This window comes from Euprymna scolopes, chromosome 19 (genome assembly GCF_053919585.1).
Source record: "Euprymna scolopes isolate OS-2025 chromosome 19, ASM5391958v1, whole genome shotgun sequence".
In the NCBI taxonomy this organism is placed as follows: domain Eukaryota; kingdom Metazoa; phylum Mollusca; class Cephalopoda; order Sepiida; family Sepiolidae; genus Euprymna; species Euprymna scolopes.
In genome coordinates this window covers 11,887,498-11,914,104 of record NC_136500.1, presented here as the reverse complement: position 1 = coordinate 11,914,104, position 26,607 = coordinate 11,887,498, and the positions used below count along the sequence as shown (strand labels likewise).

General features: G+C 31.4%; 1 protein-coding gene and 1 pseudogene across 6 annotated transcripts in view; both read right to left on the bottom strand.

Moving 5' to 3' along the window:
- Positions 1 to 26,607, bottom strand: part of LOC145303414 (intermembrane lipid transfer protein VPS13D-like) — a 393,527-nt gene that overhangs the window by 108,813 nt on the left and 258,107 nt on the right. For all 6 annotated transcript variants that reach the window (XM_080144736.1, XM_080144739.1, XM_080144738.1 and 3 more), the window contains 9 exons: positions 20,875 to 21,043; positions 18,958 to 19,174; positions 16,961 to 17,150; positions 14,075 to 14,254; positions 12,950 to 13,116; positions 9,405 to 9,461; positions 8,480 to 8,560; positions 3,478 to 3,622; positions 789 to 970 (listed from right to left, as the gene is read on the bottom strand). In XM_080144736.1, coding sequence (XP_080000862.1) covers positions 789 to 970; positions 3,478 to 3,622; positions 8,480 to 8,560; positions 9,405 to 9,461; positions 12,950 to 13,116; positions 14,075 to 14,254; positions 16,961 to 17,150; positions 18,958 to 19,174; positions 20,875 to 21,043 — 1,388 coding nt within the window. The remainder of the gene's footprint in view (positions 1 to 788; positions 971 to 3,477; positions 3,623 to 8,479; positions 8,561 to 9,404; positions 9,462 to 12,949; positions 13,117 to 14,074; positions 14,255 to 16,960; positions 17,151 to 18,957; positions 19,175 to 20,874; positions 21,044 to 26,607) is intronic.
- LOC145240637 (5S ribosomal RNA) lies at positions 583 to 699 on the bottom strand (annotated as a pseudogene).

The window sequence follows — 26,607 nt, the reverse complement described above, 5'->3', positions numbered from 1 at the left end:
GATTTTAGGTTATCAGAATTATGAATAATACATATACCATTCTCCTTTATTTAGAATTCAATAAAGCTTCCCCCAACATTCTATAATTTCACTTAATCTTTTTCGCTCCTAATGAACCCTATGCTAGATGCCACATCTCCACCATACTACCTAGCATCTTCTCTACTCTTCTGATGAGAAGCATTAGGCTTCAAAATACCTTGACATAAAGAGTCCCTTCTATCCACCAAATAATTGCTTGTATTCCATTACTCAATAAATGAACCAATCTATATCCACCAATATATAGTTTTGTATCTCCATTTCATCCTCCTGTTCTATTATATATATATATATATATGTATGTATATATAACAAGTAGTTATATATATATATATATATGTATATATAACAAGTAGTTATGAAGGCTTCCATCAGTCTTGACAGACTATGGATACCCACTGTAAGGGTGCCTGCGCGTGAAATTTTTGTGGCAAGACTTGCGCAACCTCTAACCACGCCTCTCCTGAGTCAACATTGTTGCATACCAGTGGCAAGTTGAGGTACAAGACGACTGGAAACAATGCCGAGATAAGCGGAGAGCACATACAGCGCCTAGAATTCCCAAATGGTCACCCATCTGGTATTAGCCAGGCTCAACGTTGCTTAACTTCGGTGATCTGACGAGAACCGGTGTGTCAACGTGATTATGCCGTACAAGTAGTTATATATATATATATATATATATATAACAAGTAGTTATATATATGTATATATATATGTCAGATGAAACATAAATATTTACTTACCTTATGTTAATATGAAAGGAATCAACTTTGTCAATTCGGAAACCACCAGACCAGTGGTACTGCTGCACTTCATCAATCACCTTAACGCAGAGGAGAGCATCAAAATCCACACGTGGCCAATGAAATGGCATGGAACTTTTTGGAAGGGCAGCCAAAAATCGTTCACTATTGCTGAGAGCAGTCTTTTTGAAAACAATAGAATAAAAATGTAGATTAGAATTCTTTAAAAAGTGAAAAACAAAAAAAAAGTGCATCTTCCTTGTATAAACGTAAGCAGAATCTAAAAAATAAAGTATCCTAGAGATAAAATAAAACCATTTTTGAAATCAGTGAGAAAAGTAGAAATAAATGAATGCTGTAGGGGATGCCCATTTTTATCCACAAAATATTTAAATTAGCAAAAATATTAATTCTTCTGATAGGATTTGCATCAATGCATTAAACAGAAAAACGTAATTGGATTCTTGTACAGAATTCCACCGATATTAAAAAAATGAAAATAAGAAAAATCTATATGATGTACGTATCCATGACAAAATGAAAATACCATATTCCAAAAATCATGTAAATTGATCATGTAGTTCTATTTTTAAATAAGAAAATTAAATTTTATGAGCATCGAAGAATCAACTGTCTTGCCTGACATCTTGAAAAAGATCTCATAAAACAAAAGAATTAACTCAACAATAAATTCCTACTTACTAGATTTATGTTGTAATGCCACTGAATTCTTATTAATAGCTTAAAAATGAATTTCTTCTAAAACTTAAATACTTTATCAATTTATGTCACTCATCTTAATATCTATTCCTGTTGCCCCTAGTATCACTGGGGAATTGTTGTTCATGGAGTTATGCTTTGTCACAAACACTGTTTCATTTGTCAAGCGACTCTTTTTCTCTGTAAGCTAATACATTTTCAATCTAAATCATAACTGTTCTCTTAGAGTTCTGATTTATATTTCAAATGCTTTCGTCCACATTTCTAATTTCATAGAATATAAGAATAGCAGTTTTATAATATTAACATAATCATGTCAGTATTAATAGTAATACTTATTGCGTTATTCATGTTAATTCAAAAGCATTTAACCTGTCAAATAGAATATCATTTCTGATTATAAAATTCCTAAGAAATCCTTATGTATTAAAAGATTGGAAATTATTGCATTCAATAATTTTCTGAATAGAGATTAAATCAACAAAACTTGAGCAACAAGTTTTGGAATTTTTTAGATAGAGGACTGATAATTTCTATTATTTGAACTACTGTTTTCATCTTGAATGTTATTCTCGTAAGGACCTGTGGAATAACAAATAAAATACTAAATTATAATCAGTTCTGACAATCTTCTAAGGTTCAATTCTTAGCGTAGAAAATACTAAAAATATGAATTTCTCAACAATTCCTAGTTGGTAAACAGCTGACGAAACGAGAGCAAGCTATTTGCATGGATTAAATAAAGGTTTCGTTTACAAATTCCGTGAAGATTTTTGAGTTTAATAAGATACATCTGAAGAAGGATTGGCCGAAATGTTTTGAAATTAACATCCAAGATGATTACAGTCATTCAAATAGAATACAGATAATACAAATTATAGTTTATAACAATTTGATTTAATTAATAATTAATAGGGCTATGACAACAGAATATTCTTATTGTTTTGACTCTCGAGTAAATATCCGACACAGTTAATCAACAGAGAACCACATCACTCTATAAGAGTATATAAGCTATCAACGGATACACACTCGAGAGTCAAAACAATGAAAAGAATATGCTGCTGTCCTAGCCCTAATAATTAATGACCAAACGATACAATAATAATTGTTTAACTTTCTGATTCATATTTAAAATAAAATTAAGTAAAAGAACAAAGAACAGATATAAAACAAAGAAAATACAAAGACTATTATAGAGCAATATCAGGTAAGCACCGTGAGTATACACACAGGCACACACATACATTTAAGTAAAATTATATAAACAAAAAATCCATATGCGGATATATCAGTGTAGGGATTTTTGTAATTTTTATATCATTTTTACCTATAAAAGCTCTACATATGTATTGAGCACTTTTGAAAAGTGCTTGCTTTTAGTTCAATACATCTGAAATTTTATATCTATAAAAGTGAGAATGTGCGTGTGTGAGGACAGTTCTCAACCTATATACTCAACAAATTTTTTATCTACAGACTTGAAATTTGGTATATAGGGTATTCAGATATGTGGAAAACTTTTTAATCAGTTTTCATCTTGAAAAAGGGCTGCTAAGGGGTCAAAATTTAAAAAAATTAGTATTGGGGGGGGGCATCGGATTTTATCTGTTTGTCAACTGTTTCGTGAGGTTTTAAAACACTAAGATTGCGTCAAGCTGGCCTAGTGGTTATCATACTTGACTCACTGTCTTTAGGTTTAATTTTGATATCAGTTTATGTATTTTTTTTTATTCATCAGAAGTGAACTGTTTAGAAAAACATAATACTCGCATGCACATGTCTCAGTTTTGTTACATTTTCTTTTTTAAAAGGAATTTTACGTTACATTTAATACGTATGGTATTTCTTTTATAATAAATAAGAAATCAGCATTAATCAAAATATAATATTTATGCATATTTTATGACCAGGCAACACCGGGTGGCCTGCTAGTATATATATATCACTCGTAGGAAACGTTACTTACCTCTTCTTTTGTAAAGTGTCGTTGCGCAATAGAGAGTTTGAAGTTTGACTGGTTATCAATGCAATAGCGTGGGGCAAAAGTTACAATGTTCGTGTCCCGATACATGCCACGTCCTTGCTTTACTTCGATTCCAATAGTAAAGACCCTATAAATTGAAACAATATTACAAGTGACAATCACAGATTGGCTTTATAATTTTTAGGATTGGAATTCAATTGAGAAAAAAGGTATTTGTGGTAAAATAGACGTCTCATGAGTCGAGAGAAAAAGAAAACGTTTAATGAAAAGATTTGGAAATTTTATTATCTTAAGCAATTTTGCAGTGTCAGAGGTCAACCTTTCTTGCTCAGAGCTATACATTATAAGTCATCATCATCATCATTGTAATCTATTTTTACATGTGTGGGGCTGTTCAGCACTCAGCATTGGTTATGGTTTACCAAGGGATCTCCTGGACCCCACTTCTGGTAACAACCCTCAAAATTCTGCCAAATTTCACAGAAGATTGGTTTATTGGTTTTATGGCATATCAACGCCAAATTACGTTTTGATTAGAAATGGTTTGTAGATTAATTTTTTTGTTTTGTATGCATACATTTCATCAACGAACAACAGTTTATATTTAACCGGTATATAGATATAAGAATAAACCTAGACAGTAAATGCAGGAGACTTCAATGGTATGGCCACATTGAATGTTAAAGAGTTCTTGGGTTGGTAGATGTAGTACATGGGAAGGCCAATGAAAACAGTATGAAATGAGAAATGGATTTGAAAAAGAGGGATAAATAAAGACTTGGCCAGAGATGGGTTGGTTTGGAAGCTGATTTCTGAAAGCTGTTCAACATATGCCAGCATGTAAAAAGTCATTAAATAGAATGATGGCAATTGGGGCTTTCACATGTAAAACCACTTCAGGTCATATTATATATACATGCATCAAGAAGAATATCTAAACTCTCTGCTGCTAAAAAACTCTCCATCAAAACTCTTTAATAATGCTTGAAGAAATTCAGAAAATATTGAGAAAATAAAATACAACTAAAGCACCTCCATCACTAGCCGTTTCACGTCGGTAATCAAACGTAACATGACCGAAAGTAAAACAATTATAACACTTCCATTTAATACAATCAAAAATAAAAATAACCATCCAAGCAATAAAATCTCAACTGGCAGACTAATCATGATCATCCAAGCCTACATAATTGTTTCAGATGAAAGAAAAGCATCTGGTTCACCCCCCCCATCCTTTTAGTACAAATGTCAAAACTAACAAACTTAAGGAATTATTTTTAAATTGTTGAAAAATCTTTCAAATATTTTTATAGGTATAGCACTATCCCAAATAAAAACAATATTTCCTATTTCACTATGCCTACTCTGGCACTGACAATCCTATCATATGAAAATTAAAAGAGTTCAAAGAATCCCTTTCCTCGTATGTCTTAGAGCTAATTGCAACTGTCAGAATAAGCAGCATTGCTCAATTAGAAATGATTGCATACACGAAGATGTTATATATTCATGTGCCATAACTGTGCTACCATTAAACACTTCTCTAATAGATCAAACTACGCATTCACATAAGCTAATCCACCATCAATTCAGCTCCAGTAAATGAACCAGATATTTCACCCTTTAATAATAGCTATTCACCTCATACTCCTCACAATATCAATCTTTATAATTCTCCCAATTATTGGTTTTATAAGACCCACACCAATCAGTATCAATATCCTAACTTGACTAGTTATACCACCCGCAACCTTAATAGAAACTTTCATACTAACAATAGAATGCAGACACCTTTCAAATCCAACACCTACATTGACGCTACCTCTATGCTAATTAAGGTATGCATTTCAAACCACATATTTTTTTAACAATTAAAATATTGATAATAATAAACAAGAAACATTTCTAACAACTTTAATCAGAAATCTTATGTCTAATGGCATTCCATTCTCCATTGATTGGATTATACAAGTCAAAATCATATGCCCCAAGCACAATACTCTGTAACTTTGCATTTTGGAGACTGTAAAAATAACTTCTCCTCAGAATCAAAGATATAATTTGAGAAATGAACCAGTTACAATAGCCACCAACAATTTTCCAGGCATACAATGTAAATTAATTTTATCCGAATAAAAAAAAAATTGAAACTTTGCATAAATGAGTTAACCTTTAAAAGGATGCACTTTACTTACAAGGTTTCAAAAAAGTTAAAATTTGAATAAAACATTTTTGTCAATTAAAATACCATCATTAATAATTAAATTTAAAGTAAAATATAAAATTGGTTTTAATCTTTTAAATTTATTTCTTTCATACAGAAATCAGATTTCTTTTTATATGGTTGGTTTCTGTCCGCTAGCTAGCTCTGGCAAATCTTACAAGAAGGATAAGGGAGGGAGAGAGAACGACAAAATGTGTAAAAAAAACTTGTGACATTTTCAAAAACCAAAATTAAATAGAAATTAAGAACAAATGAATTCGTAAATTTTCATGTCTCTGTGCCAGAAAAACCTTTGGCACTCATTCTCTGATCTTGATAGTTTTCTATGTCTATATAACTTACTGAGATTTAGAAATTCCATCTACAACGGGCAGTCAAAGCGACCCATCGGTTGTGTTCTAAAGTGAGATCCTCCTTCCATCCTCACGCTTGTATACTGATTATAAAACAAATTTTGTAAACATAGAAAAATTTGTTTGGGAAGGAGAGAGAAAATAAAATCATGGACTAATAAAAAAATTATTTTTTGATATTAATATAATTGAAATCATTTGGTCGTTTCTCTTCAACCAAAGAGACACATGTGAAAGATGGTGAAAAGTTGCCAACATATAAAAAGAAAAGATTTTGAAAACTATTTTAAAACATTTGTGTTTTGTGAATTAAATTTAATTACCAACATGTTCTTTTATTAAATTTTTTTCCATATTTGAACTTCTATTTTAATTTATCTTTTGTAAAAATTACATATATTCTTTTACTATATGAAAACTTCTAAATATTATTGTTGTTGTAAATCAATTCAATACCCTCTACTAAATCATTCCTCCAAATTAAGATGGAATTCTACTCTTTTAGGAGATTACGTGTGAACACTGAAAACTTAGCAAGTAGAAAAACACTGTTTGTACCTTTTTTTTCTTTTCACGGTAAAACAAATCAATATCCTACATATATCTTATATTGTTAGTAGCATAACCAATAAAATTATTATAATTCAAATAAAACTATGCACGCCTGCTCAGTTTTTCACATGTTAAGAATTGTTTTCTAAATAGCAATACATTATTTAGAACCTCGTTCTTAAAATGAGAAGATGGCTTTGTATACCATTCATAGTCATCTTATTTTGCATATCAATTGCATTTTGTTAATTAACAAAGAATTAATGCAACTTCACTATTTTCTTATCTATTCTTATACTAAAGCTGAGTAAATCAAAGTTTGTTTTGGAAAGTTGTTTTTCACTATATACTTTAATGACACACAGATTATATGATAAAACATTCTGGTACTCTGGCATAATTCGACCCGGATTCTCGGGAATTCCCGTGACGCATGGATTGGGCAAAACCGGCAATCATCGATTTAAGCTGAACGTTGTGACAGATGCAGATAATTTAAAACCAAACAAAGCAAAAAAAAAAAAAAAAAAAAAAAATGCAAATAATCAAAACTAACAAAAACCTACCTTTAGGGACTGAAAATATTTTTATTTATTTGCAAAATATTTATCAACAAAAATTTTTTTTCCTTTTTCTTCAAGAAAAGATGAAAGTTTTATATTTTTTAACCGTAAATTGTTAGGTGTAAGTCCCCCCCCCCCAAGACGTTTTGCTCAGTCATGTTTTTTTTTTTCGGGGAGGGGGGGGGGGCACAGAAATTTTATAAACATTTTTTTTTTTTAAAGAAAATACATAAAATATGTTTACGAAAAGCATAAATTGTTAGATGAAAGTACAGGAAAAAATTTAGTTTTTTTCAAGAAAACTTAATATTTTTATTTTATTTTTATAGCTGTTCATTGCCGGCAGAAGAACTTTCTCAAAGTGAGGGTATTTCCATAGGAATCTTTTACTTTGGTTGACTGTTGTACAACCATCGACGACAAAGAGGGAGGAGATGGGGTAGAGGAAATGTGTAAGTGTGCTATGATATAATACCACATTCCTTTCACATATTTTTAAGGGTAGACATTTCAAACGCCAATAAATAAATGATTTTTACTATTGTTGGAATCTCCAACTTGGATTGTACAAAAAACGATCTTGTGCGCAAAGATATCCCATTGTCTGCACTGCCCATTTGTGCATCTCCAGGAGAAACCATCTTTAACACACAATCTTTTTTTTTTTTAGTAAGCATTTGTGTTTACAATTGTTACAATTCAAAGTCGTCTGCTTCCATTTCAATTGCGCTTTTTCATTGGCTAATCAAACGTCCAGCCAATGAATTACAAAAAATAATAATCAGAACCTCCCCCCCCTTATTATCACTAAAAAAATACTAAAAAACATTACATAAAAAAATGAAAAATTGATTTAGCATTTCAACATTTGACCAATGCTCAACTGAAACCCATGATTGCCGGTCTCGCCCAATCCATGTTTGACGGGAATTCCTGAGAATCTCGGTCAAATTATGCAACTTACCAACTTGACAGTTTGTTTTTCAAATCAAATAAAAGCTTTACATTACATTAAAAACACTAAAAGCTTATCCAGATAAATAAAATAGTAACTTACCTTGCCTTTGGTAACATTTATTTGTTATATATTTGAATTTTTTACCCTTTTTTTCGTTTGTCGGCTTCTCTGCTAAATACCCGCAATTTTAAAAGAATTGGAATTGTATCGGAATCAGGAAAAATTTGGGAATCATCATCACACACACACACATATTTCTTTTTTTTAATTACCAAACATGGTTAAGTAAAATGGAAAACAAAAAAAAAAAATCCTGGATAAAAAAACTACTTACCAGTCTGGACTGTTTGTATCTTTTGGGGAAATATGTACTTGCCGTGTACCAATTCCACTATCAAGGGAGAAACGTGAACACCTAGAAGAAATTTATGAAATTAATCAACAATTCATTTGTTCAGCTTTTAAAAATTTACAAATAATTTCATATTCTTCTGCATTTTGCTTTAACTTTGAACTTTTCTGAGTTGTATAAAACAGACTTGCTAGTATATATATATATATAATTTGAAGTGATACTCTGATGTCATCACTTGTTTCAAATTTTTCAAAATCATAAAAACTTAATTTTGCTTTGATTAAAAATAAGCTCCCTCCCCGCCTCAAGTGACAAACTACTCAACTAAATAAGGTGTTTTCCAAATGACATTCCAAGCTGAGCTATTGGAATATCTTCATAATAGAAACAGAAAAATCTATTTTTATACTAAAACTGAGTAAATCAAAGTTTGTTTTGGAAAGTCGTTTTTTGTTATATACTTTAATAACACACAGATTACATGATAAAAATATACATTAGTTCTGGGATTGAGTTATGTTTGAAAAGATTTCCCTTATAATTCGTCTAAGTAACCATAATTTAATTAACTAAACAAATCAACCATTTCACACTAAGTCACCTATGTATTTCTCTCTCTCCCATTACATGTTGATTCAATCACTCCCTAATATGTTTTAATATCAAAGAAGAATATGTTCTGTATTTCAGAAAAGACAGGGAAAATAACTTCATATCTTTTAGAAGTTATTTCTCCCTGAACCAATCAAAATTGAAAATTTTAGAAAGTAAACTATAAAAATGGTGATATAGGTAATCCGTGCTGGGAATAGAAATAAATGTTTTTTATTAATTTCCAGATAATGTCGAGTATCACTGCTAACATTCAATAAACTTAAATAGTAAAAACATTTGCGTAAATTACCATTGTGGAAAAATGTTTTCATTTGGCATCGTCATCTTTCCAGCTCTCATTGAACATCTGCAAATATAGAAAAACTCATCTGAATTTACGTCACGATGCTTACGTCAATCTTATCATATCAGTTCTTTCACACTAAATGGATGCTCAATTGTTATTTTGAGCACTGCCTTAGAATGCCAAGTAACCTGAACGATTATTATTATAATTGTTGTTGAATTAGGTATTTTTACAGATAAAAATATTTATGGTAGAAATGTATCGGGAATGCTAACATAGAACGTTAGAACATAAACAATAAAGATGTTGCAATATTTTTTATATACAACGAGAATATGATCATTGAATGTTGGAAGGTTCTACTTAAAGACACTGGCGATAGGAACTGATGAATCAAATTGAACCACGTTCTGCGAGCAACCAATCAGAAACCAGAATTGCTTCATAAAAATATTGAATCATATAGCATTCCAGCACATAATTTTTTCGCATCAACATAAGATCTTTTTCTCTTTGCTTGAAAAATTATAAAGTGCAGAACCTATACAGAACAGCAACCCACTGAAAATTCTTCATCTCCAGGACTATACAAAATAGCTACCCATCGGAAACTCTTCTGAAATAAAACATGCCTTTCTATTCAAGAAAAGATGACTTAGTGATGACGTCAGATAATCTTAATGCTGCATGCACTAATGACGTGATGAGAGTTTAAAAGAGATACATACAGTTTTAGTTTAGAGTTGAGTCAAAGCGAGAGAGTTGGACAAGAGCATAGAAGATATCATCTCCATATTTGGAAGCTAGGAGAAACGCAACCATATTATAGTGTAGAAATCAAAAGAAGTAGTCGCAAACTTTGAAACGCAAATAAAGTGATAACAAATATATATAACCTATTGTTGTTGGTTTCCTTCAACAGAAGATGAACTTGTATAATAAGAGAAGACGACACGACGTAGAGAGGTATGTTCTTTGCCAGTGCACAACACAGGCTGATGTTAATGAATTGTAGGTGTTGCGCATACACATTGCACAAGATAGATGCTATTGATACACACATGTACTTGTATAATGACACATACCATGGTGTGTGTGTATATATATATATATATATATATATATATATATATATATAAAAGACTATATAAGACAATATCTCCAGTAGCAAAAACCACATAAAACTTTTCAGTCAGTGATTTCTGTCACATATTGGTTTAAGTTGTTCTTTCTTTCCGTAAAGAACCCACAAGTCACAACCCAGTCAAGAAACAAGTTGTTCTTGTTGTGTAAAAAGGAAAACAATACTTTATAACACCATTTCTCTTGGTTGTTGTTCAATTCATGAAACACCCATTTATCAAGTTTTTTTGTCTTTCCAATCTTTCTCAAGTTGTTGGAAATTGTTGTATAATTCAGAAGCAAGTTCTCGAACAGTTGTATGTGGATTGGCTTTGACAAAGGCTCTTAATTCATCGTTGTCAACATCCAATAGCTGACCACATCTTCGAGACTCTTGTTGATGCCACGAAATTTCTTAAACCATGATTGTGCTGTGCGTTCAGTAATGGTACCTGTTCTTGCAGTTTGTTGGCCCATTTCTCATCTTGTATTCAACATTGAAAAAAAAAACTATAAAACTTACTTGAAAATACATCATTTGAAATCAAAATTTAAAATTTTGCAGGAACTCTTTCCACAGCCTAATACTATTTTTTTAAAAACATTTTCCAAAAGAAATTCACAATTTATATAGTTGTAACATAGTCGCAAGCTCCATCATTTAAATATGTATGCATATTGAAAATTCATGTGCCATGTTAATGTCACATCAGCATGTCACGAAACAAAATGCATACAGAGGCATCAAGATCAAAGGAAAAGGTAAGAGGAAAAAAGAAAAGCACGTAGCGAGTTGGTACTCTTGACAGGCATAAAAATTTACTCTCCTACCCCATCAACAGTGAGACAGCTGACCATTAGTCTTAGAATTACTGCAAGACAACAGTGAATTTTAGCTAAAATCAAAGGATTGTGTCCAAAATATGTCTGCACCTTGCATGTAAAACTAGACAAAATATTATATTATGACCTGGGCAATGTTGGATGTCCCAGGGAGAGAGGTGACTAACCAAGATTTGAACTGGTGACAATGTAATAGAAATAAAGTGTTTTGATAACGGAATAATGTTTTTAAATAGGACTGGAATTTAATGTAGAAATAATTAAGTCAGAAATATGTAAAAAGCATAAAATGTTTAGAAGGATGTTTAATGAATAAGATTGAAATGTTTCATTTTAATAAACAAAGATATACGACAAAAGACCAGGCAAGGAATTTTGGTTATGTTTTAAAGTTTGTATTGAGTCTGTAACAGGTGGTTTGGAGAGATGGTCGACAGACGGGATAGCACCTAACAGGGGCAAGATGGATAATTAAGATGTAGGCAGGACTGTATCAGGATTAAGCCTTACCAAGATGAGAACAATAAAAGTTACCAAAATAAAACATATGTTCTTCATAGTAGAATTTTTGTTGCAACTTTCCGTCCAACAAGATCAAAGATGGACCAAGTGTATTTCCTAATTGGCCAAATGTTGTAACCTCAAAGAATAGTATTCATCCCTTTTGTTGAAGTCATGTCTTCCTTTGTCTGACAAGAGACAAAGATGTTTATTGCATCCCCTATTTGTTATTATTTATGAACATACAGATATGTTTTATGACCTTTTGAAAACTAGGCGATCACATGTAAATACATGTGTATATATAGGTACAGAATATATATATATACACCCCTCCATGTCGTACAGATCTCCACCCCTGCTAGACAACATAAATAACTATTTTCTTTCACTTAAAAAAATATTTGTTAAAATTTTCTTTTCTTTGTGGGTCTCTACACACAATGTTTAGTTTAGTTTAATGTCTATTTTAGAAGTGATAACATTAAATAGTGATGATATAATATGATGTATATAGGTACAGAATATATATATATACACCCCCCCCCCATGTCGTACAGATCTCCACCCCTGCTAGACAACATAAATAACTATTTTCTTTCACTTAAAAAAATATGTGTTAAAATTTTCTTTTCGTTGTGGGTCTCTACACGCAATGTTTAGTTTAATGTCTATTTTAGAAATGATAACATTAAATAGTGATGATGTTGAAAAATATTCTCATCTTTTTCTGGCATCTGCATTTGTTACTCAGCACAAGTTAAACATTTTCCTTCCATGCCACTATTTAAACAAACATAATACAAAATATATTTATAAGGCTCAGGGATTAGAGCAGGAGATTTCTTCTTCAGTTTTTCAATTTAGTTGGTAGAGGGGGTTGACATTTAGATTGATTTTTTTAATGGTGATTCTGTAGTAATTTGTCAATGATCTTTTTTTCCATTTGCAAGTGAGAAAGAAAAAACAAAAACAAACAACTGAAGGAAATGGAAAAGAGAAGTGGGGGAAAAATGTCTTTATTTTTTCAATTGTTTAAATAACAAAAAATAAAATAAGAAAAAATAATAATTAAAATGTACCTGTTAGGTGATTCCTTGTCCGTGAAACTGAAAAGTAATGGCGTCACACTTTTTGCCCTTTCATGATCTTCAGACTGACCAGCAGCTTCATTTCGGGTGAGTTCTTGTTTAAAGATGAGGGGTATACCAGATTTGTTAACGAGCCAATAAGGTGCCGAGATAAGCAGCTGTTCACAAAAGATATAAAAACAAAAAGGTGAAGGAAAAAAAGGAGACGATAATAAAAAGAAAGTTTTTCTTTTTTTGCTTTTTAAACAAGTTAATTGAAAGAGAAAAACCATCTTCTAACAATTGCTCATAAACTGTTTTTAAAACTGGCTGTTCAATTATCCAGTTTTCAGTTTTATATTTTAACTATTTTATTTATTTATTTAAATATTTTATTACATCTCTTTGGGCATCTACTTACTTTAATCAATAATCCCGGTTTAATATTTAATGAAATTTAAAAAAATTTATTTTGTTAATCATCATCATTATATTTTGTTTAATGTCTACTATCCGTGTGGGCATGTGTTGGACTGCTTTTAGAAAATCGACTTAAAAACATCTCTGGTCAATTTTCTTTGGATGTTATTTCTTTAATCATGGCATGATTTTTATAGGCTGGATTAATAATATCATATTGTTGCTTGTTTGTGTGTTTAGCTGACACTGGAAAGTTTCCAACAAAACCCGACATATCTTGATTCATATTACCTGGAAAAATAAAACAAAAAGAAGTCTGACATTCACTCACTTCAGGTCAGCAGAAACCACCTTAATGCTTGGATAAATCAGTAAAAATAAAATTGCTTAAATTTTTTTTTTTTTTTTTTACTAATGGTTATTCAAAAAAAAAAAAAAAAAAAAAAAAAAAAAAAAAAAAAAAAAAACTATGTCAAACATTTTTTTCCTTTAAAACTTACTTTCTATTATACTGAAGCAGTTGCAAAAGTTTGCGCATGAATTAGAGAGTTGGAGAAAAAGATATATTCAAAAAGTAACGTGACTGAGGAAGACTAAAGAAAGATCTGACTCTGGAAAATTTATTTATATTTATAATTCAATTTCAGCATCTGAAAATAAAGAAATGAAGGATTTTAAACTAAAAACTTCTTAAAGACGTCTTCATTAAAAACTGACCTTGAATGCACCTCCTTTTCGGGCAATAATTCGGACGGTAAGTGCCAACATTCGTTGGTCAGAGTCATAAAGCTCAAATCTGGCTTTATAGTTGGTGGTACCAGGAGGGATCACTAATTCATGACACTCGCGGAAATTTTCAAGTTGGATTCCAAGTTCCAAGTGTTGGCTCAAGTCAGCCTGGAAAAAAAAAAAATGTTTTTCATTTTAGATTAATGCACATCTAAATCGCATAATGATTGTTTGAAAGATCAAAACAATTTACACATATGAGGTGCCTCCAATAAGTTTCCAGACTTTTTCATATAGCTACTTTTATTGATTGTACACACATGAAATTCTAGTTCCCTTCAAAGTAATCTCCTCTGGCTTTAATGCACTTGTACTGTTCCAACAACTTCTGGAAGTCCCCTTATGTGATGGCGTCAATGACCCTCATCACAGCCTCTTTCATCTCCTCAATTGTCTCATAACGACAGCCTCTAAGTTTGTTTGTTTTGTTGGGTTTTACAGTATGTCAACTCTTTTGGTTATTTTATGCAGAGTGTCTGTGGGTTCAGGGAGTCTTTGCATCCCCCCTCCCTTCTCTAGCATAACAGCCGCTAAGGTTTTTCTTGAGCTTAGGAAATAACCAAAAGTCACAGAGAGCAAGATTTGGATTACAGGGAGGATGAGGAAGTGTCAAATAGTCTATGACAAGGATTGAGTTACTCTTGTGACAACTTTAGCACAAATCTTCTGCATCTTCAGTTTTTTTGGGTTTTTTTTTACATGGGGGTCACCACTTATCAAGGCCCGAAGGCCACTCAGGGATAAGGGTTATTGTGTGTACAGTAATCTATGAGATAGTATTGTAGTAATCATTAGTATTGGGAGTTTTAATAGAGTGTCTTACTTAAGGGGGCGGTTTTTTGCAACTAATTGTGTGTACAGTTTCCACACTAACATCAAACTGCATTTATTGTCTCTATAGACACACGACAGTCCTTATCCATGAAATTCTTTATTTGGCCAATCAACTCTGGTGTTCTGACTTCCTTACTCCTTCCACACCTTTCATCATCCCTCACAGACTCCCTGCCTTCCCTGAATCTTTTATGCCACTCAGAAACTGAGGCTCAATTCATGCAAGATGGTCCAAAAGCAGTCAGAAGCGTTCTATATGTTTCTGTGGCATTTTTTTTCTACGTTTAAAACTGAATTTTATTGCATATTGTTCTTCTAAAGTGTCCTCACATCCAGATTACATTTTGGAAATTCACCAGCTGTGACAATCAGGCTTTAGTAGGGTGTATTCCAATTCTTGCTGGAGCTGTTCATTTTAACCTGAAATCATAAAAATTGGTCAGTCATCTCATAAGATGTTTAGCAATAACATACTGAATTTTCAAGAGTTTACAACAATTTTCAATGCTTGTACAAAAAAGTCTGGAAACTTATTGAAGGCACCTCATAATAAAATCCAGTTGAAAAATATCCATACGAAGAGATGATAAAATGAATTCTCTGAATAGTTTTATACAACTTTCATGAAGATTAAAATCAATATAAATTGATGCTAAACCTTATGTCTAGAATCCTTATTTAAATTTTGATAAAAACCCATTACATAATTTTAATTCTAAAAAATATCTAAAATTTAAGGCTTTAATGGGTATTAAGAAAAAATTAAAATTGAAATTCAGGTAATCTTGCTTAATTGGTGTCTAATGATTAAGAATTAATTTAATGCATATCAGATATGAATTTTAAAATGGGAGATTATTCCTTTATTATGCTCCTTAAAAAACTTGGTATTCAACAATTTCTCATAATAGCATTTCCGAGCATCTTATCCTGCTCATTTGTTGTGAACACACCATTGTCATTTCAATTGAATTTCCATATTTGTTCTTTCCATCTGGTTAGTTGTCCTGAATACTTCCTCTATTTGGTCACCCAAAATTTGCATCATATCTGTAAAACCTTGTCTGTTCAGCTTCCATCTTGATTTTGTAGAATGTTCTACTTAAGTCTTTAATAACAAACTTGTTCATTTTTGCTTTAACAAATTTTTCATCATCATCCTATGCGTTTGGAGGTCCTTTCGTCCTCCTACACGTCTGGTCTGTTACCTCCAACCACGTATGATCTTTCTTCAGAATAAAATTGCAAATAACTGATTTCTTTGCTACGTCTTACTTCCACATCAACTTTTTATCTTTTTTTTTCCTAATCAGCCGATCGTTTACTTCGATCTTTGTCGCATCAGATTCATAACAAGATGACTTTCCTAAAATTACTTTTTCCTAAAAAAAGGTGTTTACAACCAAAATATCAGTGACAAATATAAATTCTAAAATTCTTTCTCCTTCTGCATTCCTATCACAATATCCATTTCTTCCATGCACGTCTCCAAAATCAGCAAAATACTTTCCAACATATTCAAATCTCCTGCAACAAGTGTTTCCTTCTTTACTAATTACTGCAATAAACCAATCATAAAACTCATCCTTTTGCATCTTCACGTAATCTGTGGTGTATATAGCTGTGAAAATTCTATCACCTACCATCAAGTTTATCAGTATAATACAATTAACATCAATCACTTGACCCAACTCTCAACAATAAAAATGCCAACATCACTTGTTCCCTTTTCATTTCCAACCCAAAACAGTTTATATTTGGTATTCTTTAGCCACAATCATTTTAAATAAATTCATCAACAGGTTTTTAACACAATTTCAAATTGTATTTATTTAATCGTTTGATGTTAAACCTAATTCTGTCAACAGTTAAAACCAACCAAAACATTTGTGAAAATAATACTACAATAGCAGTACAAGAATCCAAATAATCCAAAACCCAATAATCTTAAGTGTAAAAAAAAAAGAAAATCAAACTTACTTGATAAAGTGAAGCATGTTGTCCGGCTTCTACCCGTCCTTCCATGGAAGTGTTCTTAAAGTTATAAGCCATCTCTATGGGGAGTAAATTGCATAAGGTCACCGGTGGCTGCAAGGTGATTGTGTGTGCAGGAATGCTGTAATCTTTCACATCTTCAGGATATTTACCACGCCTTACAGACACGCAGAACCTAGAAGAAAAGAAGAGTTCTTACTTTTGCCGATCTCAGTACATGTCAGAATAAAAAGTAATTTCATACGAACATAAAAATGTTCAACACATGAGCCAGAAGTTGCAGAGTTTTAACAGAAATTTGTAAACAAAAAAAAAATGATTCATTTGGTTGTGTTTGTTTTATAGCATACCAACGCTTTTAGGGTTATTTTTAGGGTTATTTCATGCTAAATCCAGTAATTTTGTGAAAAGACTATGTTTCAAATTCATCGCCAAATATTTATTCATAGTGTTTGGCTTGATTGTCTTGTAGAGGCAAATTACCATTTTTATTTTGCGGAACATGATTGAGTTTTGCAAAGGGAAAGGAAAAAATAACATCAATGCGTGGTGCATTTTAGGTCAGGAAGCCAGTATCTTCAGACAGCCTGATCTGGTAGCATGTAATCACTAAATGACGCAGATGACGATTGATTCTATTAAAGACAATTGAACAATGAGAATAAATAAAAAAAATGTTCAACTTGGGAATTAATTGTCCTTTCATGAAAATTGATGAGAAAATTTGATGCTTCTCGACATAAAAATTCTTGCTAATAATATGTTTAGTTACGCATTCAAATGTGTATATTATGTCGGATTGTTATTGCAGACAAAAATGTTACAAGTTTTTAAAAAGGTATCCATTTCCATGAAGTCAAGTTGGTTATCAATAGGTTATCAATCCAAATTACGGATGAGGTTAATGAAGGCTATGAGTTTATTTGTGTTGGGAAGTAAATTCTAGAACATTATACAATAAAAAAAATGACATAAAACTTATTTAAATTTAGGAACACCTACATCCTATAACGGCACGAGGCAGTCAAGATATACCATCCTTTTCAATCTGAAGCCAGAGCCACAGCATCGCTCCAGTTTTTTCCTGTTGAAATCAAATCTATCTGTTTCCAGTTCATTTTTGGTCTTTCTCTTCTTTTTCCATCAGAGATCCATATTGAAGCACTTGTTTGACAATTTTCTCTGGGGCCAATCTCAGGGTATGTCCCAGCCAGAGACATTGTTTACAGAATATTAACGCTTTACCACCAAATTGTACTTTTAAGTTGCCTTTCAAAAAATTCTTATGGTTTGTCAGCCCAACTGGTCTTCAAAATACTGGTCTATACATCGTTCAACAAGTGAATGAGGGTTTGTTTATGTTTGTGCATCAGTTGAATGCTAACTTCCGTCATGTGTGGGTTTCATGATTAAAAAATTTATTGCAGAAAAAAAAAAATTCTGGCAGTAAAGGGTTAATGATACCACTTGCTGGTTAATGTGATCTCTGATTTCTTGGTTGGTAATATGATCCCTAAAATCCTTCTTAAGACAATTGGAATCAAACGAATCTAGTTTCTTTTCTTTTCTTGGCAAATTTTGCAATGCCAAGCTTTACTTTCATATAGCAGTATGAAAACAACATTGGCGTTAGAAAATCTTTAGATCTGAGGGTAATTTTTTGTTTTTCAAGATCTTGCAAAACTGATTAAATGCTACCAAGGTATTTTCTATTCTACATTGTAATGCATAGTTTTCCTTGTTTATGGAGTTTCCTAAGTAGATGAAGTTGTCAACTAGTTATTTATTTTGAATTGATAAAGATGTTTGTAGGTGATTGACATGCCCCAGAAAGCATGTTTTGAGTTTTATTAGCATTGATTGTAGGTCAGTGAAATTCAGTGTTTAAATTCAAACAACTAAGGGAGATAATAAAAAATTGCACACATAAAATTTGCACACATCCAACAGGTTGTAAACAAATACAATAGCAATCAACTGACCTGAACGATTCTTTATGCGGTGGTTCAGGGTTGCATACACGATGGTAATCAAATATTTCATCTATTTTTCGAACCTTGTCCCAATAAAGTGGCTCACAACATTCTTCAACATTCATGTTGCAAGGTCGTACACACAATGAGGACGACGTGTAAAGAATCGGCACAGGACTTTGTTCGTTCGGCTGAAGGATTGTTGTTCGCTTCATAGGGGACTCTTCTACAAAAAAACAAAACAAAAGATGGGTTATGTAAATTTAATGTTTGGCACAAAAGACAAAAATTCTGCTGATAAAGAATATCCCAATCAACATTTTTATAGAAATGAACTTAAAAAAAATGTAGACAGATGTGACATTAGAGCAAATGTTGAGTCACATGACTGGATTTTTAAACAAACTTTAAAAACAAATTTAAAACTAAACAAAATCAGTTAAAGCAAATGCTATTTTTAAATGGATTCCTTCAGATTAATATAAAAAAAAAGAAAGAATATAATTAAAAATAAAATTAAAAATAAAAAAATTGTGATTTCATTTTTATTGTTACAAAAATTGATTTTCAAAATTACTAGCTTAATTTTTATTTTGAGGACAAGAGTTAATGAGATGGAATGATAACTAGTTGAAAGGTTAAGAACTTCATGAGAAAACTGGAGATGACTAATGAAACAAATTAAGTTTGATTGCAATATATTGGTATATAACAGGAACCTGATGACATTATATTTAAAGACAATCTGCAGGGTTGGTTTATTAGTGTTTTATGGCATATCAACCAATGTGGATCATTTAATGCCAGCTCATTGAATTAAAAAAGGTTTTTCATAGCAAGTTAATTCTTAGAATCATTTGTTAGATCAAGTCGGGGTTTTTTTTTTTTAATCACTTATTGAATCAAGTCGAATCGGGTTAGGTTTATATTTTCTTATACAGGTTTGTTTTTTGTCAAGAAAGCTAGAATTGTATTCAGGTTTATTTTTTCCAGAATGCTTGATTACGAAGAACACTTTTACTGCAAATCACTTCCCACCAGGTTGTGGTAATTCTTACGGCAACAACATGAAAGTACAGAGTTAAATTAGTACAGAATGGTTTGTTTGCAGAGTTAAATTAGTACGGTGAATGTTCTGCCTGTTACAAGAATGATCGATTTGCGGCCCATCAACTGCTGCAGGGTTATTAAGGCCAGGAATTTTTTTTTTTTTTTTTTTTTTTTTTTTTTACTTTAGGTTGCACAAATTTTTAACTACTACAATCTGCAGGGAAGCAGTCCTGCAGCAATATGTTCCACAGATGAGAAGCTATTGAAAAGAAGCTTTGTTCATGGAAATTTTGCCTGATACTAGGTACATGGAGGAATAAATTTTTTTTTTTTTTATTGCAGTAACAAAGCAAGTTCTTGATATGAATGCTTTCTGGCGGAGGGAGGGGCATAGATTGTTGTTAAATTGAGCACTTGCCATTAAAGTAACAAAAGAGACTTTGTGAAAAGGTTGTAAAGAATGGAAAATTTTGAAATCAATTATAAACTGTTTAGCCAGCAAAGCATGCTTTCAGTGATGTCTCCCCAAATGTGGCAGCAGTATTCCCCCATTTTCGAACGTATCTGATTCTTATATAACTTTGTCAACAGATTGGATACAAGTCTTTTGTTTTGGATTTGGAGTGAAAGCAAGTCATAGGAACATATCAAAGTAAAGGGTTTCCTCAAAGATAAAGCTGTTCATTTCAACTGGGGGAAACCCCAGATTCAAGCAAGTGACAGAACGTGAGACACTTAGTTTTAAAGGTGTTAAAGTAATAATCCACATTTCAACCATTAGTCTGTAGTTAAACGACGATGTAAATAGATAACATGTTATGCAAGTAAGACGGAGTTTTCAAAGTCTTTATTGAAAATTGAGTTGTTGCCACTTACGTAAGCCACCAAACAAATACATGGAAATCTTAACAGGCATGTGCAGTTTGTTTACAATGATCAGCGCAGATCTGACAGTGATCACTTTGCGTGCACTGCCTTCTTGTGTGACATCAAAAACAAAGCGAGCTACTTGTTGTTGTAGAGCTGCCTGTCTCCGAACAGCTTTCTGTAAATAGAAAAACGTGTTACGAATCAATGACTGCGAGTTTCATGTGACATTAAGCAACTTGAAAAGATAAACATTCTACAACTAAAGATTTCATTTGTTTAAAAAAAAAAAAAAAAGGTACAAATGAATATTTTACAAATTCAATTTTTACAGTAAAAACCTGAATAAAATTGCACAGAGAAAAAGAGAAAAAACTGTTCTGGCACATTTTGTTTGTCATGAAATTCACAAAAAAAAAAAAAAAAAAAAAGATAGCAATATGCAAATTAAGGCATAGGTGGTGAAATAGATACCGACATCAACTGACAACTTGAAAAATTGCCAAATTGGAATCAAGTCAGTCCATAAAATGACTTTCACTATGGATGTTGGTTCCTCCTGTAAGTATATAATTCTAGAAAGAACCCAGAAACCCAATACTAATAACAAAATTGAGCCAATCAAAAACAGTGCAGCACATAAGTTGATGTGAAAGTGTTATCAGATCAAATTACAACCCGTTTGCACTGGGTTTGGGTGAAGGACAATTTGCTTTCAAACTGATCGCCAGAATTGTTGGGACATGATAAGAGAAAGAGTCTTGATCATCTTATTCTAAATTGGAAAAGAAGAATGTTGATCCGATAATAAAGAGTCTTGTTAATTTCACTTTTTCCAAGAACTTGGGAAATAGGAATTATCAATGTTATGATAAAAGAGTAAAAGTGTTTATATAAATTGTGTGTTGTTGTGCCAACACAGTCTTCAAAATGTCTGGTCATCTGTCTTGCCTAGACCACAAAACAAAACATAACTTTTGTGATTATCAAATAAATGGACATGAAAGAGTAGATGTTAAAAATGACTTGATAAATAAACAAGAAATATGGCTGACTGAGTTTAGCACCGATCAATAAGGTTTTTGAAACTGTCAACCGATAAAATTGCTTATCAAAACTGAAATAAAGCGAATAAGCAGAAAGATCACCAACATTGTGGGTGGTGGAATGAGATAGGGGAGGGAAGTGTTGATGATTGATTAACTGTCAAAAGGCACTTGCCGCGGTTAAAATTTTGATAACGATTATACAAAGAAGGATTTTGGTTAACCTAAATTTAGAAATCGCATTTATCATTATAGAGACCCACCTCAAGGGGAGGAGGAATACCCCCTACCCCATCAGAGTAACAGTAAAAGATTGAGACTCACGAAGAAGGAAAGAAGGACGAACTTAAAGACCCATTGACCACTCAAGGTCTTGCAAGTCAAATTTTTGCAGAATTGTAAACTGTGATTATTACTGGTAACTTGAAACGATAATGTACTATTGAGAATTATGAATTAATTCCATTGGAGGGAGGAGCAGAGTTATGCCTCTCTTGTTTTCAATTAATAATAGTGAGCTTCAAGGATTCAGCTCTGCTCACTGATTGAATCTATGCTGTTTAAAGATTGACTCGCGAGTTAGAGTTAAGATAGCTAAACCACCAGACTTCGCCAAAAACGCAGCATCGACACAAACATTAGAATGTTAAGTGAATGATCAAAGTTGTGTAATCTTTGAACAATTATTTTGCTTTATGCAAAATTCATCAATATGTTATTCTTTTCTTCTTATTCACCAGTGATACAGACTTTGGTGACCAGTGCTGAACGATTTGCCCTCCTGATCTTATACAATGTGGAAAGAGTGGCAATTTGTCGGATCAGGACCTTTTAACATTCAGAGCCTTTGCTAGAGTAACTGCCAAGTATCAAGTGACCTTCGGGGACCCAAGAATGGCTGAATTTGGTGACGTCACCCACAGTAACGTGTGTACGATACAAATTTACTTTCACCTGATTTTGTGTTGGAATTCTATCAGTATTTAACAGAATTTCTTAATATGAAATGCTTTAATTCAATAATTATACAAGATTAAATGAATTATACAAATATAAATAAAAATATTTAATGATTATATACAAGTTGAAAATAGGCAATTATAAATTAAAAATATATAAAGGTTAAAAATATTTATAATATATACATTTTTTTAAAATTATATTTATAATACATTTTATACATTACTAATATAGTTTTGGATTTCCTTTATTAATATATTCAGTTAATTTTATAAGATTCAAAAGCATCAGGAGAACAAACAAATGCTTAATTTAACTGTTTAAATATTTTAATTTTATTCCCACCTTGTTTTATCATCCTTATTACTAAGTTAGAAACTGGTGGTATAAAATCTATTAATTTTAAAGTAACGCGAGCTATTCTCAAAAACTCTGACATAATGGTTCCATAAAACATAAAAACAGGGCAGGTACTATCTTTATGCGGCATACAAACTATTTGAAAAGGAAAAGAGTTTCTTTTATTGAATATTTTATAAAGAAAAATTCCATCCTCAATTTTTATATCTAAATCCAGAAATGTAGCCTGTTGTCCTCTATGTTCACAATTCAATTCTAACTCCTTTGGATATATAAGATATTTATTTTTTTCGAATTCATCGTTATCGTTTATACATATAAGGTCATCTATAAATCTCCTACACCCATGAAAATTATATGTTTTAAATATATCATTTTTTTTATTTATGATGACATGGATATATATATATATATATATATATATATATATATATATATATATATATATATATATATATATATATATACATACTAGAGTTTATGTAAATACAGATTTGCCCAAAATGGTGCAGGATCCAATCCCATTGGGATACCTATCGTTCGGAGTAATATTTTATTTCCTATTTGAAAATAGCATTCTTTAATAAGATGACTTCTAAGTATTTTTAAAATACCTTTAGAAACACTAGTTTTGTTATTTTTATTTTTACACTAGAAAGCTTTAGAGTTTGAAAAGTCTATATATTTACCTTTGCCACCTTCAAAAGCTAAATCAACACTATCATTTAATACTTTTATAAGTTTTTCATGTGAAAGTTTAGTATATAGCGTACTAAAATCATAAGTCGCTATAGATTTTGCCTTTTTTCTGGGGTTTATCTTATTTAATTTTTCTTTTTTGGTTGTGAATTATTTATCACCCAAAATAAATTTATATTACTATAGAATTTTCTTTTCTGGTGTAAATTATTTATTTGATTTATAATTAATTTAAATATTTTGGATATAGCTTTACTTAAAGGTTTAGTAATGCACGTCTTTGAATCTACAATAAACCTAGTGCTAACTGGATTTTTGTGCATTTTAGGTATCCAATACATACATGGAAGCTTTTCGTTTTTTTCTCCTAACTTTAATCCTACTTTTTCACTAATGATACTATTATTCAGAATAATGCTATCTAAATTAATATTACTTACTTTATAGGTATCTGAAACGTTACCTATAATTCCTACTTCTATCAATAAACGTTGCATATAATATTTTTTACATATAAAAGCTATATTGTTTGTTGCTTTATCAATCGAAACTATTACAAACTTATCTTGAAGTATTTTAAGTTCCTCCAGTATTTCTGAATTTTTAACAAGAGGATTAGTTTTTCTAGGGTGTTTAAATTTTTTTATACATTTAACCTTTTCATTTACACATTCAAGTATATTTTTTTAATTATTTCGTCCTCCTTATCCTGACACATCCTTAGGATATCGTTATCTACATTTCATAAACTATTATATCCATTACTTTAAAATTTTTCAATTATTTGTATAGAAAAAGACGACTGATTACAGGTTTCTTTAAAATGTTTAACAACATGAATACATCCCTTAGTGCTAGTCCTCTGCAAATTCATGCGTTTATTTAGAGGCATTACAGTTTCCTCTATGTATTGTAGATTACAATTTTTACAGCACAACAGGTAGACTAAACTTTGTGACCTACATTACAAATCTTCTTTAGAATGATTAATAACTGGATAAATTTTTTTAGTCACATTTGACTTATATTCTTTCGATGTTATAAGAATATTACAAGTTTTACATAAGGAAGCTCCACAGGGAGCAACATTAAAATTATTTTCGGCCAAACAAGTCCCATTTGCCACTTTGAAAGAAGGAGTTCCTACTTCTATATTATTCATGACAATGGCTTGACCCTGTCGAGATATATCTGACCTCCAAAAACAAAAGGTCATTTCTTTTACTGGTACTATTCCTGTCTTTGTGGCTCTTCAACTTTTTTGAGTTAAAAAAATAGGAGGCTTTACTGTTGCAACAACCCTCATATTTTAGTGAAATTTATATCATGTATAAAATTAGTCGAGGAAGACAATGGAAGTGGTTCAGAATTTGTTTCATATATTATGTACTTTTTCATAACACTTCCTTTGTTTACTGCCCTTTTCTGCCATTTCCCCATTAATATAGTTGGAAGAATTAAAAAGTTGAAAAACTTTCTGAATTAGTCTATTATACATATAGTTTTAATTTCATTCAAATCGGATATATGTATTTTTAATTTTAAGGGGGTCCTGTCTCCCTGGGTCACTTAGAGGTGGAGACATGTAGATATTCAAAACAAAACAGAAATTTGGAACCACTTCCATTACCTTCTTCAAGGTATTTTATACACAATATCAATTTCACTAAAATATAAGGGTTGCTGCAAAAGTAAAGCCTTATTAACTCAAAAAGTTGAAGAGCCACAAAGACAAGAATAATACCATTAAAATGAGTGACCTTTAGTTCTCCAAAATTTATTTTTCTACATAGTCACGACCATTCTCAATGCACTTTAGCCAGGAATTCAATGACTCCTCTCTGCTTTTGACAACATTATTTTCAGACAGAGGTTATTTTCTTAGAGTTTCAAACTATCAATATCTGCAACAGAGAGATGAAACTTTTAGGTTACAGATGTACGAGTTCAGCCATTATAACAATGCAATTTGCATCCCTTTCTGATCCATTTGGGTGGAACGATAAATAGAAGGCATTACCTTTGGAATGTCCCTTGTAGGATAGATTTTAAATTTTATTGAAGATTCGGCTCCCATAGCATCCTTAGGTTAGAAGGGAACTTTCAGATTCAGGCTGCCTTTCATTTCAATTTTTCTACATGTAATTCATATTTTATAAAAATCGGACATATTTGCAAATTAAAGGAAATTAAGTCCTCAACAACCCCCCCAAGGGGTTATGGTTAGAACATTCAGAAGTACTTCCATTGTCTTCCCTTGTAAATTTTACAAAAGAATACACTTAAGTTTTATGTAAATTCTTTAAATTTTCTTTCTATTGGGAACATACCAACACAAAGCATACACACACAGACATTAAATTTAGAATGTAAAAATATGACAATCTTTTTATAATTCATTGCAGCTTATATAATTATTTCATCATTTTGGAACTGTTTATAAAACAAATCTTTTTTTTTTTAAGTATTTCATGTAAGTTAAATTATTGAAATAGTTGTAAAAAATATTTTAAAAGAATCAAAAACAAATTTGCCTTTCCACATGTTCAGATTCTGATATCTTAAAACAGATTTTTTTTTTTCAGATAAATGATGTTAGAATTGTGTATTTCTATAATGGTTCAACAAAGAAATGTGATGTCATAAAAACATTCGCTCTAAAAAATATAAACTAAAC